Here is a 13,538-nt window from a genome sequence, read left to right as displayed (position 1 = left end):
GAAGAAAAAAAGGCAGCGGGAGAGTTGGGAGAGGACTATCTGACAGATTGAAGCTTTGATAAGGCAAAGAGCACATCCCTCTCTGGGGAATGATATCCAAGTCTACTTCAAAAAGAAGAGACACCCACCGCCTCCCATACACAGCCAAACACTTAACTGTCTGGTGGTTTTACAGGCCACTCTGTTTGCATCCCAAAAAACGCCCAAGATACGGCTCAGCTGTCATCCTAGTCGACAATGCCGAAATGCTGATTCTTAAGCACTTGTAATGTTATTTGGATTCAGGCCGAGATAAAACAGACAGAGACATTTCAACTACATAATGTACAATCATGAGGGAGTGCTTTATCCCGAGAGACGGCAAAGTGATTCACCAGTGTATGAGCATGTGAAAATGGGGGGTTTTAGTCTACTTTGCCCTGAGGCCATGAGCTACTGGGGGAGTTGTCAGCCTCCATGCACAGAGGAGAAAAACCCCCCATGAAAATTTGGCCTTTCAGAGATATAGTGTCCAAAAAAGTGGCTCCCTCGTCCCAACTTTTACAACTGTTTTGACTTGATAGTTTACCCTGTATCAAGAAGCAAGCTGCAACAATTCTGACAGCCTAGTCGCTGATAGTGTACCACACTGGGGGGAAATAAAAAAGCACGATGGAAAGGAGGGCATCAAGGAGAAAAGTGCTGTTGACTGAAGACATAGCAACAGCCAAAAGGAAGAGGAGTGCAGAAAGAAACTGTGGCTTGGCAGCCAGCTACACTTAGAGAGGACATGCTGCCTACAGTGTTAGGTACAGTCAATAAATGGGTGCATGAAATGTTATGGAGAATGTTCTGTATAAAAGAAACAAAATACCAACGTGTGGTCCAAAGGCAGCAAGCCCAGCTTGCCAAATGACATAACATGCCTGCTACGAACAAAGCATTTCACTGTATTGTGAACCTTTACATTCTATCTTGACTTCCAGTCTCATATTTAGTCCTCCTATATTTTGTAGAGACTTGCATAAGGTGATATTGAGTGCATCTAGTGCATTAATTCGGGTAAAACACAAGTTTTCATACATGCTATAGCACAAGCTTTGTCAAACTTTTATCTCATCTGACAAATAAACCACAAATTAATGGATGCAGGAGGATAAACAGCCCCTTCAGAGAAACACGGGCCAGTGGTGGAGGAGCTGCCTTGGTATGCACCTAGAGATAGACAGAAAAGCACCTCCAGACATATAAGGAGAGGACGAGGGCTTGAGGCTGCCAGGGCTGAACTTGTGTCATGCTGCAACGGAGAGCTCCCGCTGTACTCAAAAAAAAAATCGGAGCTGCCCTTTTCTTCGCGGGCTGAGAACTAGTGACTCTCCTCTGCCGAAACATGTGGAACATGCACAATACGCACCAATGTGCAATATGCTCTGATTCTGAGAGTGTGCAGAACATGCACATGAAAGAGACAGACTGAGATTTTCACCTGATTTAATTATCATCAAAAGTGAAGAAAACTTTCAAACTCCCACAAAGATCGACCCAACCCCCCCATACACAAAACCAGTAGCCCTGAAGCTGTGAGGAACAGACAGTCTGTGCCTCATCCAGCCGAGAGGACCAATTCTACTTTGGGCAACGTCATGTCTGATTGTTTTTTTAATCCAACACCAAACTCCAGACCCTCGGAGTTGCTGAGAAGCCATTAAAAAAAAAGGAAGGCATAAATTCCTTTTGGAGAAGCCTTTTGCGTCTTCCAAAGAACAATGTCTTCATTATGTCAACAACCACTCACACACCTCTCCGGAGAGGGAATTGATTATCAAGTCCTCCTCCTGATGTCTTAAGTACTGCTACACTTGACGATTGTGCAGACATTTAATCTAGTTGTTATGGCAACTGGGAGCCTGCGACAGGCTTACATTTTTACAAGGCAAGGATCTCTTTTGTGAGGGATATCTGAGAAACTTGACTTAAGAGGAATGTACAAGTTGGTAGTGGACCACAGTCTTGAAGCAGAGCAGACAAACAAAGTCATAAGCTGCCTCTGTCCACTTTTACACACAATGTATTTCTCTAGCTTGCTATTTGCCCAAGCATGCAGCTGAAAACGAAGACATGGGGGGAGCAAATAAAATCAATACAATTCATTCAGGTTGTTAATGATCCCTGTGGTAAAATGACAGTCAAAGTATTCTAGGAAATTGCCTTAGAATGAAATAAAGGCAATATAGTTTTACAATGATCACGTTTTAATTTGGTGGAATATCTTGGTGGCAAAAGTAACAAATGGAAAGCAAACTGTCATTAAAGGAAAGGGAAGGAGATGCTATTAAGAAAACACAATTCTCAAAAGGGAATGTTAAAAACATATCGTATGACATAAAACAGGCATGCAGATTGCAGTGGGTGTGACTAAATAAATCAACTTCAGATGAGGTGTCAAAACATGACATTGTTGAAAAAAATTACTGTGCCATATACAGTTGGCAACAGAGGGAGTGATGGGAAAGAGGTCATGTGAGCGTGAGCCTTACCAATCTGTTTTCGTCAAACACCTCGAAGAGTAGCCTGTGATTCTGCGGACACACCTGAGTTGGCAACAAAATAACAGGGAAGGCGAGAAGCAGCAGTCATCCAATGGTAATGTGTCGTACAAAGCTGATGCATCACAAAATGTCACTGTTGCTAAAAGGTGGACAATAATTTGTTATTTCTAACATGGGACTGAACTGTAATTATTACATTGAAAACTAGTGGAGGAAAAAGCATAAGCTCGTAGAGTCTAACATGGTCTGTGATTACAGTGGTGGAGGAGATGGGACTCGGCTCTCGGTTAAACTACAACCAAAGATTAACAACTCTGACACCACCACTCGAGAGTAAACATGTGACAATAATAACAGGCTGTCATAGTGAAGTGACAATGGCAAAGACTTGGGAAGATTTATTAAAATATAGAAAGAGTTATCGAACGTGAACTCACTCTGAAGTAGAATTCCTCGTTCCATTTGGGATTGAGAGTCTGAAACGCAAAGTACGGACACTGGTTAGAAACAAATACCTAAAAAGATGTGTTAAAGCACAGTGAAGATCATGATTGGTGTACACAGAAAACAGAAAAGATGTATGCAACCTGTCCAACTCAGAGTGAGAGGAGAGGGGAGAAGTGAGAAATTGGGCTCAGTCTTGTGAGTCAATGATCCTCTTACGTTGTTAGAGGACGTTTGTAGCTAACATGCCCCAGTGATTGGCAGTAGGCCCAAGATTAACAGCCTAATATCCATGAGGATTTTCACCCACTTTCTGGATGGATCAGTACGTGAATGCACAGACTTGCTTCTTTTGCCTCACACGTTGAATATTTTACTGGACTGAGAGCTATGTGGCACTTCTCGTTAAAATTCCTCCAATGATTGAGATGACGTAAACACTAGAATGCCAGCGAAGTCTTAATTTCACAAGTCACTCTGATTAATAAACACTTTACAACATTTTATGGCCTGCGATAAAATCACATCTCTGTTAAAGACAAACTGCTGAGGCGTCAGGGTTTTGATGAACCCGATGCCCCTTGACAATAAGCCAATTCAACACGACTATCTGACAAATTCTCCTCGGACGAATGATGACATCATCCTGGAAAGTACGCCAAATATCAACATTTTGGCAAATCCTCAGGGTGACATCTAGTTAACGGTATGCATCTCGGGCTGGCTCTTCACTCCTTTGTCATATTTGCCGTTATTTTATGCCATTTTGCCACAAGCCAAACTCTTAGCTTCAACAAGAAGGATTCCATCAAAGGTGGCCCACTTAAAGACACACCGCCCACAGAAGAGGCGAGCGGTGGTGCTTCTTTTTCTGCTCCACATAGCAGTGCATTGTCGGCTATTTTTAACCTATAAGGCAAGCATGGCCACTGGCAGCATATGTCTGCCTGCATGGAGGCCTGAGCTGCCTGACTGCAGCAGAGGGTTGGCAGCCAGCGACATGTAGTTATCGGTAGCTAACAGGACAGGAGGAATTTACAAAGAAATAAAGGAGCTGCTAGCAGAGTCTGGCTTCATGATGGCCGCAGATGCAGGAACAGTGTCGACCAAGTCTTCTAAGCCCAGCAAATTATACATTTCCAGCGATCCTGGCCTTGGGCAGTGAACAGACTTCATTTTTAAACATATATCTCCAAGTATTAAACTAAATTTGGGATGAATATGGACATTTAGTTAAAAATCACAGCCTGCTTTGAAATTAGGATATGATCTGAATAGAGTTTACACTAGCAGTAATAGCTCCCCCTGCTGTGAACAGACCTCGGCCACTGGGGTAAAAACTTTCCTAATGTCTCCCTCTGGACTCTCGTGAGGAGGAAAAGGAAGCACTGCCGTCTGGTGTCATCCTGTAGTTTCACCTCTCTCAAGATGATATCATAGCCTTGATTTAAAGGGAAAGGTGGTGGCAGTGGTGACTAGAGACTAGTCTGGTGGACGGAGAGAATTAACTTGACCAGCTCGAGGTTACACTTATCTGTTGCAGTGAAAACGCACAACATGACAGAAAAAAGCCCTGCATATGGTCTGCGTGATGATTTTTTTCAGAAACACGGAAAAGGCGGAGAATATGGGTGAAGAGTGTTGTTGTGCTACAGTTCCTCCCCCGGGTTTACGGGTAGACGCACTCACTGCCTGTCACATCACAGCTCACGCTATAGGAGATGGGTTCCTCGCTGGTTCCCCGCTGGTTTAGCCAGCTAGATATCTGAAAAATGTCGCCGAGGCCTCGGTGAGTCACTTTTATCGCGTTGTTGGTAGATCACGCATGGCGATCGAGTGCCGATTTGCGAGCCCCGATTACACGCCCATTTTCCCCCTGATTTGCTGCAACTCCAGTATTTGTCGGCGAGTTGAAACTCACCCTTAAAATCGCGTACTGTGAACTCGGCATAAGTGGCTATTACAGTAAGTGTTTGGTCCAGGTGCGGGAGGAGATTACTGTTGATGAAGTGGGCAATCTGATAATGGTGCAAACACGTTGGAGTTCATAACGTCTCAATCAGCGAGCCAAAGGTCTGCCCAGGATACAGGAATACGCAGCTCAGATCAAAGCAATTATTAACCTTAGGACTTACCTTTTTAATTGTTTTTGTTTGGACTAACGCAAGCTCTTTGTTTTCATCCGCAACATAAAGGGAAAGCTTGACATAAGGATCACTGTAGAAAGAAAACAGAGGGAAAAACAACACATGATTTTAATCCCAAAAACATATCAAAATATGCAGATGGTATTTTCCTCGGTGGAAACACTAATAGGAGGATAGATACATTTCAGTTCCAAAACCATAATGACATTTTCCCTAATTGGTGACAATAAACAGGTAATCAGGTGATATATCGCAATAAAATATTTGAACTAGAGTAATGACATTAACAAGCATTAAATATAGGGATCTCCATTTTTTAAAAAAAAAAATAGAATATATATATATCTATGTATATATAGATATAGATATATACAGCCTTGTGTCCCCAACTTCAGTACCCATTTTCAATCCATCATCATATAAACTGTGGACAGAGGTTCTAGAGCGCATGTTGCTAGGCTACACTCTAATACACTACTTGGGTCTAGACCTGAAATCTGAGCCCAGCAGACAGAAACAGCTTTTGCATTTGGGTATTGTGAGATAATGCCATAAAGCAAGTGTGCCAAAAATAGAAGCTGAAAAGCATTTTGAGGTGAGCAGCGAAAAAATTGTAAGCAGAGTGTTTCTGACTGTGCTGTTTTAGAATAGCCAACTGGTTAATTCGAAGGTGCTGAGAGAGTAGAAATCTAGTTGTGGATTAAGAGAGGCGGAGCTGCACTATTCACCAGGCAGACCAATTACCCTGCTGATCTCCACCAGGTACAGTCAAGTGTTAGGTTATCGACATTTCTAAATCTCCCTTTGAAAAAAAACTTCTCATTAGTCTGGTCCACTGTGATGTCAGAGCAACTAGGCACATTTCCTACATAAAACATTTTACAGTTACACCAAACCTGGAAAACAGAATTATTTTGAGATTTACTTGTTGGAATCAGAATCAGAATATATATATATATATATATATATATATATATATATATATATATATATATATATATATATATGTGTGTGTGTGTGTATAGTAGAAGTGTCCACAAAAAAACCTTGGGAGCTGAAGGGACTTAACGCCTGATTCTGTAATGTGCTTGTATTCTACCAGCTTTACACAGAAAAAAATAACCATGATTAGAGCGACTGCTCTGAATGGATAGTGGAAGGGAGGAAAGGAGGTGACTTTTGAGAGGAGGAACATTTCCAGAACATTCCGTGGCATCTGGGTAGAGCATGCAGTTCTTCTCAGATAATTCTGCTGCGTAAAGCAGTGTTTTTCGTTTACAGTCATCAACGCGTCCACTCACTCTCTGCTCACTCTGACATTCTCGTTTTGGAAAATGTCAAGAGCAACATTCTTGCATACAACCCATGTCGGAAAAGTTCAGGAAAATGTCTGGACTTCAGTGCATGTCTGAAAGCAGCTATGGATATCCAAATTCCAATTCATACGAACTGTAATATAATATCGCACTCAGAGTTAGTAGAGTCAGAAGAATTATTTTGGGGGGAGTTATTATTTGGTGAAAAATGCCTTGTCTTAACAAAAGCCAACGTAGTTCCTTTTGCTATCACTACATAACCGACATTAGCACTATTGGCTGTTTAATCAACAAGAGCTTCAAACTTATAGCTTATAAAACAAGGAGTTTTACTATGCCCCCTTTGGAAGTGTGACCTCTACAAAGTTAAATGCTGACCTCGTAACATGTCGTCCAAACTGGTGAGTAAACGGCTGTCCATGCTAACGCTGGCTAAGTAGCAATCGCAAACAAAACTTACATATATCACCTTTAAATATTTTCATATTTGATAACCTTTTAAAATTTTTGGCGTTTTTTTTCAGACATAATTGATTATCCAAGACGCTGCCAATCAATGAATCGACTTTTCAAACATCTACTTCAGAGATGTCAAAGTTTACCCATAATGCCTCATTTTTCTGTCCTTTTCTTCGACCCATGTGCCCTGAGATAAACTCCTATCACTGTCTTTCTCCAATGTGGATGTAAGGCTACATAAAGAATTACATTTATGCTCTTGGTAAAATGATTAGTGTTGTGCGTTACATAAATGACAGTTTGATCACAGGGGCTAGGTTAACACACAGGGTTGGAAATTAAATTTTAATCACATTCAAACTAAGAACTATGAACAATTTGGATCTGAATCACCATAATAAATTTCCATGGGAAATTTTAGGTTGTTCTTTTGCCATCCAGACCCTAATATAAGCAGTAATCTAATTGCAGTATGGATAAGGCAAAAATAAGATTTCCCTGCCAGTTGGAAAACAGCCTTATGTTTATTCGAAGGAGCCAACTGACGGCGAGGAAAAGGGCACAAGAATTGGACAATATTAATCTGCAAACATCCCCCAAGCAAAACTGCAGCGGCTGTAATGCCAATTAACGTCTTCAGGAGCCCCACAGACTCAAATTGTGAGTTTGTGTGGTTCTGTGATGTGCTGTGTGACTAAACAAAAACAATGGTCCTACTGTGTATCTCTGCTACACTGAGATTTCTTCTGGTCTCCTTCCCTCTATTGACAAAAAAAAAACCTACTGAGGCAGACAGACAGGCTACTTCAGGTCAGCGCTTGGAGATGAAAGCTATCACGGGATGCTGGATTCTAACAGTGGCTCGGGCCACTTGTTGTTTTCTTGCATGAGAGTTCCTCGAGTTTCTATCAACACCTCAATAAAACAAAACAAAATAAAAGACCTCCGAGTGTTTCATTTGGTCGGAAACACAATAGAACAAAGCAGCTGTATGGAGAACACGGCAGCAACAGGAACAGCTTTGGAGCAAAAAGAAGAAAAGAACAAGAATGTCAGTCCCCACATAAAAGCATCTCACGAGGGGACAGGCTGCAAAGTCAGCGCTGTCTCCTGTATTGACAGCATTCAGTGTTTCTACGCTACAGTTCGGTCTTCGCCTGACCATGACTGAGCTGTCATGCCAGCAAGGTATCAAGATGCTCACACATGCACTCATGGCATGTGAGTAGCTCTCACAGTGCTGAACATACCAGGTGCTTTCTTAGCTCAGGTACAATGCATTACCTTAAACAACAGTAGGAACGGTGTTTAAATTTACATCAGATTTAATCCATTTTGAATCGGATAACTGTTTTCCTTCTCCCTGCTTTTGCAGCTCAGACCTCCACCATCTCCCTGCTCCACTGGTTTCCATCCTCATCCATAGCACCATCCATTCCATCACCATCTTCAATAAATTATCATTTAACCTACAACTTGCCAGCCACTTGTCTGCATCTGCACCTGGGTTCACTAGTTCAGAAGCCTGTTCTGAGCATTCCTTAAAATGCCATTACTGCAGTACAGCTGTACATGTTAGCAGTACATCGTTTTATACAGTCCTATTCAGGTATCTAAGAATTATTTTCAGATAATGTGTTATCGAGAATATACATGGGGGGAAAGCACCAAAAGCAAACAGAATAATAAGTGCATCCCCATGTATAATTTTTGACTAGCTTAATATTTGTTTTACTTGGTTCCTGAGTTGATATTTATGCAACATTATGCAAAGTCACATGGAAGTTATAGTAACAGTGGGTTCTATTTCATCACAGAAGGGGAGAGGAAGTCAGACAGCGCGAGACAAAGGGCCCTTGATGAATGTAACAATTCAAAGGCCCTCAAAGGTTTAAGTTTAACGTTTGTCCCTGCTCATGTGTGAGAAAGTATGAGGTATGTATAATTATTAGTCAGACACTCGATCTGGAAAATCTGCAATAGAAGTCGGTTATGAGTAGAATAGGAGGCAGGTAGGTAATCATTGATTTAACACTTAAGAGTTCAAGGTCTTTGTAAGTAGAAGGAATGTAGTGAAACTGTGGAACCCGGTGTGCTCCCAGGTTGAAAGGACAGACTACAGGAGACCCTGCAATTCAAAGTGCAGAATGCTGAATCATTACTGTTGACTAAAATAAAATGTAGTCTTTAAAAGTGCCAAACGCCATCCAAAATGCACACTATCAACATATAAGCCTAGTGCAATGTCTCAGGCAGGGCTGGTGCACCTGATCCCAAGCAGAGCCCACAGCAGGTGACCAGGACACACCACACGTCTCCCGATGACATGAGAGCGCCATAACAGCGTAACTACTAAGACAGCGCTGATGAAAACAGCACTTAATGTTGCTGCCTGTGACGCTCACCTGGCTCCAATGATGTCTTTCTTCGCCAGATCAATTCCTGCAATGACCTTAACCCGCAGCACTCTGGTTTCATTCTGCAGAAGAAAGGGACATTGATGATCAACACATTTCATCAAACTCAAGGGAAAAAAAACAATCTCAAAATCTCACACAATCAAGTCACTGGGCCGCACTAAACCTGTCCTCGTTTTGACCGTCAGCACGGTCTCATCTGACTGCATCTGTACCGAAATACTGCAGAGAAAATACACAATGATCTGCATTTGCTCATAGGTCTTACTTTGACTAACCGTGTGTTTTCATGAGCATTATATTGGTTAATGTGTACATGTATGCATTTATTTACAACAGCAGAAGAAAAAAAAACTCAAGTGAGGATCACTCACGCACATCGCTTCTTGGTAGTTGAGTATTTTACAAAGAGAATGTCAAGCCTGACAACAAATCCCAGGTATGACAAGTGTTTAGCGGAGGGAGCAAAGCAGGGAGTGGGGGGTTAAAGCTCAGCCCCAACCCAGCTGTTGCCTTAGGCCGAGGTCTTGTTAAGTATAGTGTTACTGAATGTTAACATCTCGTGGTATGCAGACTGAAACCTTCACTTTTGGTGATTATATGTGGTGATTTGATGTCATTCACGTGGTGAATGTAAAGCCCCAAAATACTAGACAACCCTTCTTTTCTATGTATTGCCATGTGTTGCACTGACTGTATGTTTCCCCCCTTTAGTAATGAGTGGCACTAAAATGGTAGAAAAAAAAATTAAAAATCACATGAAACTTTAAATCTTCCCTACATGCTGGATGAGTTCAAACTCAGTCATGGGAACGCCCATATTTACCTTCTTGAAGGGACTCGTGTAAATTATTTTCTGTCATCCCCAAAAATCTGCTGCCTATTTCTGACTGCAATGTCTAGCAGGTAGGTGGCTGGTGTGTGTGTGTGTGTGTGTGTGTGTGTGTGTGTGTGTGTGTGTGTGTGTGTGTGTGTGTGTCTCTGTGTGTGTGTGTGTCTGTGTGTGTGTGTGTGTGTGTGTGTGTGTGTGTGTGTGGTGGGGGGGGGCACGTGTGGATGCCGAAGGCATCGCAGAGCTCACCACACACGCGGACACCGACCCTCTTATGACAGGGCAGAGACGTGCGTGCCTCCGCCTCGGTCTTCGAACTCGTTTAGTGGTCAGCTCGCCATCGAACCGCTTCGACCACTGACAAGAGGCGGTGTTTGTCTGGAATTAACCAAATCGAATCCTCCTAAATAGCACTCGCTGGACGGCCAGCGGTCACCCGTACATGAATACAAATGGAGCATTTGTCGGGGCTGTCAAGCTTCCCCGACGAAGTGCCGCAGTCGTGTCTGGAGCTGGGGGAGAGTTAAACGCGGAGCAGGATATTGGCAGCTGCCTGAACATTACTACGGAATGTTGCCCATGGGTTAAAGGCTCGTTAGCTTCGGCTAACGCTGGTGTTAGCCCTCAGTGCGAGAGACACCTATTCGTGACAACGCCGCACACGGCAAAAAAAGGCTTGGTTCACATCGAAGCTTACCTCGTCTTCTGAAAGTCCATATATCGGCTCGTAATTCGCAGCCATATAGCCTGCGGTCCAAGCTGTGCACACAAAAACAAGCCGCTCAGCAAAGCGAGCTAGCTAGCCTTGAACAATAAAGTCCCACTTTCCTCTCTCTGTGTGTGTCGTGCGGTGAGTCCACGGTGAGACCAAGTCCTCAACGGGTGGTTTGCCGGCAAGACAACGTAAAACCTCGCCAGTGTAGTCCGTCCAGGACACTACTGGGAAATATATATTTATTTAAAAACTGTATCCAAAATGTTTCGAGTGAGACAGATCGTTTTTGTCAACTACCGAGCTTATCCCCCAGAAACGCTGTGACACTCGACTTCCTCCTAACAGCTGAGCCAATCGTGGGCAGAGCGGTCACGATTGACGTCAATGTCAGCCAATCGAGTGCGGCGAGCGTCCTTTGACGCTCCTCGTCGGACAATAAAATGTGCAGAGGGCGTGGAGCTGAAAGCGTGTGTGTGTGTGTTGGTGAGTATGTGTGTCGTCTATTTTTTTTAGGAGTTAACTAGTTGTCTGGGGAAGGTGGTCTAGCCATTGCCGTTCAGCCATAGCGTTCAGCGCGTTCATGTCGGAGGCGGGGCTTGCTTGTGACAACCAGACAACCAATCACAGGCCACGAAAACGGATAAGCATCAGACTACTGATCCGCGTCACGAATTTAGGTCGAGACAGCGGCGAAATTTAGGGGAATTAACTCCTGCTTCCTCTGACTCGGCATTCACAGACAGGGCTATGATATAAAACATGCAACAAGCGAGAAAATTGTTTTGTATACAGTAAACCCCAATTGACTAAAATGAGCCTGTGTTATGCGAGGTTATAGCTTTATTAAAATACATGAGCATATAGATTGAACACCGTTGCAACTACCAAAACAATGAGTGATACAAAAAAATACCATTGTGACACAATAAATGTGATATATTATTTTTGTTGACTAAAAGTGTTTGCTGTTAATTATTTGGATTTTTGGTGCCACTCTCTGATAAGGCATTATTTACAATGGTTATAATAAACTGTATTCAAAGGCTTCATTAATGGTTAATAAATCCTTATTGATAATAACAATGCTGTACATATTATTTATATGCCATCAGTGAGAAAAACGCTTGTGTTTCCAGGTTGTGGAAGATTCTCCTCCTGCCTGACATTTAGCTTGTCTTTCAAGTAAACTCTTTGATTCATTAGGGGGTTAAGGAAAAACTGTTTGACCGCTCATCTTCAAGAGTAGAGCTGCAGTGCACCTGGACCAAAAATCCATCTATAAACTCCTTGTAAACATTTACAGCTACAGATTTGACTAGCTCAAAACTTAATACAGTACAAATGCAGAGGGGCAGTATATCAAATGTGAAATGCTGCTGACAAGAGCTGTTTGACGATTTCATAAATTAAAAAGTTCCCATTCTGTTGTTTGACCCTGTTTGACCCTGCTGAATTATAAGGGTGTGGTAATGGATGTGTATTTATTTTCAGTAACATTGTGGTTATTGATTGCTATAACACTGCCATTTACCCTGCAGTGGGAGTAACAAAGGATCATAAACTCTGGTAAACCATTAACAATTTTTACGAGTTTTGCATTTTTTTTAAATAAGTCTAAGGTTTGTAGTTAAAATTCTTAAACAATGAAAATAATAACATATGATGTGATACATTTACATGTACTTTTTTTTAAGGGTGGGATAAGTTTCCCTGAAGTAACATATGAGGACATGAATTCAGTATCAGTATCAGTCAGGATCAGATCCATATTTAAAGATTTAAAGACGTTAAATTGCGTTTAACGACTCAAAAATACATGGAAAACAAAAAAACAGAAACAACAAACAACAAAGTTGCTTGTATATTGTGCAGTTACCGAGTCTGCCAGATGAGCAGAAGTGTTTTGTTTCATGAGCTTTTTGGTCTCAACGCAAAACGTGATCTATTCATCACTTTACTCCACCACCAACGCTCCGAAGTGATGCAACATTGGCCAAGTTTAATTAAAGGGGTCACCACTGCACTAATCATTTTTAGCTCCATGACATTTATTTTGACTGTGCTTGCAGATTTAGGTCAAATATTCAAGATGAGACGACCCCCCACCCAATACCTACAGCTGCTGTTGTGTTGAAGGAAAGCCTGAACTGAAACCCTGACTTTTCCTGAAACGACTCAAACATGTTATTTTCTCACCCTCAACATGAAAAAGGTCACCAATCCAACAAGCCGCACTGATCCAGTAATAGGGTCCGCTGCTTTGGGTTGTCAACCCAGTTCCTACGAGCGTCGCTAGATGTCGCAACAGAGTCGCGATAATCTCATCCTCGTCCCGGTCTGTCCCTGCAACGCGTGCACGTGCCCAGCGATTAGAGAGAGGGGGAGAGAGAGAGCAAATGTCACGCTGACACAAGTTGCACGCTGTGTAAGTGTTTTATTGAGGAAGAGGTGGACCTCGGTGCTCCACTTATCTTCGATTGCAGCTCCTTTTAAACCAATGGCAGCATCAACGAGCAGGTACAGACATGATGCTCACATACCGACTTCTCCGAGGCCCCCACCGCTGCGCACACGCCCCCTAACTCCCATGAAGGACGACAACAACAACAGCAACAACAACAAATGAAAAACGATTATGCTCGAGAGAAAAAAAATATATATAATCGTTGAGGGCAACCCG

At 42.5% G+C, this 13,538-nt stretch overlaps 1 protein-coding gene across 5 annotated transcripts in view; it reads right to left on the bottom strand.

Moving 5' to 3' along the window:
• The window catches only part of nedd4l (NEDD4 like E3 ubiquitin protein ligase), a 40,976-nt gene extending 29,786 nt beyond the window's left edge, over window positions 1–11,190 (bottom strand). For all 5 annotated transcript variants that reach the window (XM_035607877.2, XM_047329422.1, XM_035607878.2 and 2 more), the window contains exons 1-5: window positions 10,841–11,190; window positions 9,300–9,373; window positions 5,108–5,189; window positions 2,966–3,004; window positions 2,517–2,570 (exon numbers count right to left, since the gene is read on the bottom strand). In XM_035607877.2, coding sequence (XP_035463770.2) covers window positions 2,517–2,570; window positions 2,966–3,004; window positions 5,108–5,189; window positions 9,300–9,373; window positions 10,841–10,885 — 294 coding nt within the window. In that variant the 5' untranslated portion in view covers window positions 10,886–11,190. The remainder of the gene's footprint in view (window positions 1–2,516; window positions 2,571–2,965; window positions 3,005–5,107; window positions 5,190–9,299; window positions 9,374–10,840) is intronic.
• Between the last annotated feature and the right edge of the window lie 2,348 nt (window positions 11,191–13,538).

Source organism: Scophthalmus maximus, chromosome 20 (genome assembly GCF_022379125.1).
Source record: "Scophthalmus maximus strain ysfricsl-2021 chromosome 20, ASM2237912v1, whole genome shotgun sequence".
Classification (NCBI taxonomy): Eukaryota; Metazoa; Chordata; class Actinopteri; order Pleuronectiformes; family Scophthalmidae; genus Scophthalmus; species Scophthalmus maximus.
This window is presented reverse-complemented; position numbering and strand designations above follow the sequence as displayed.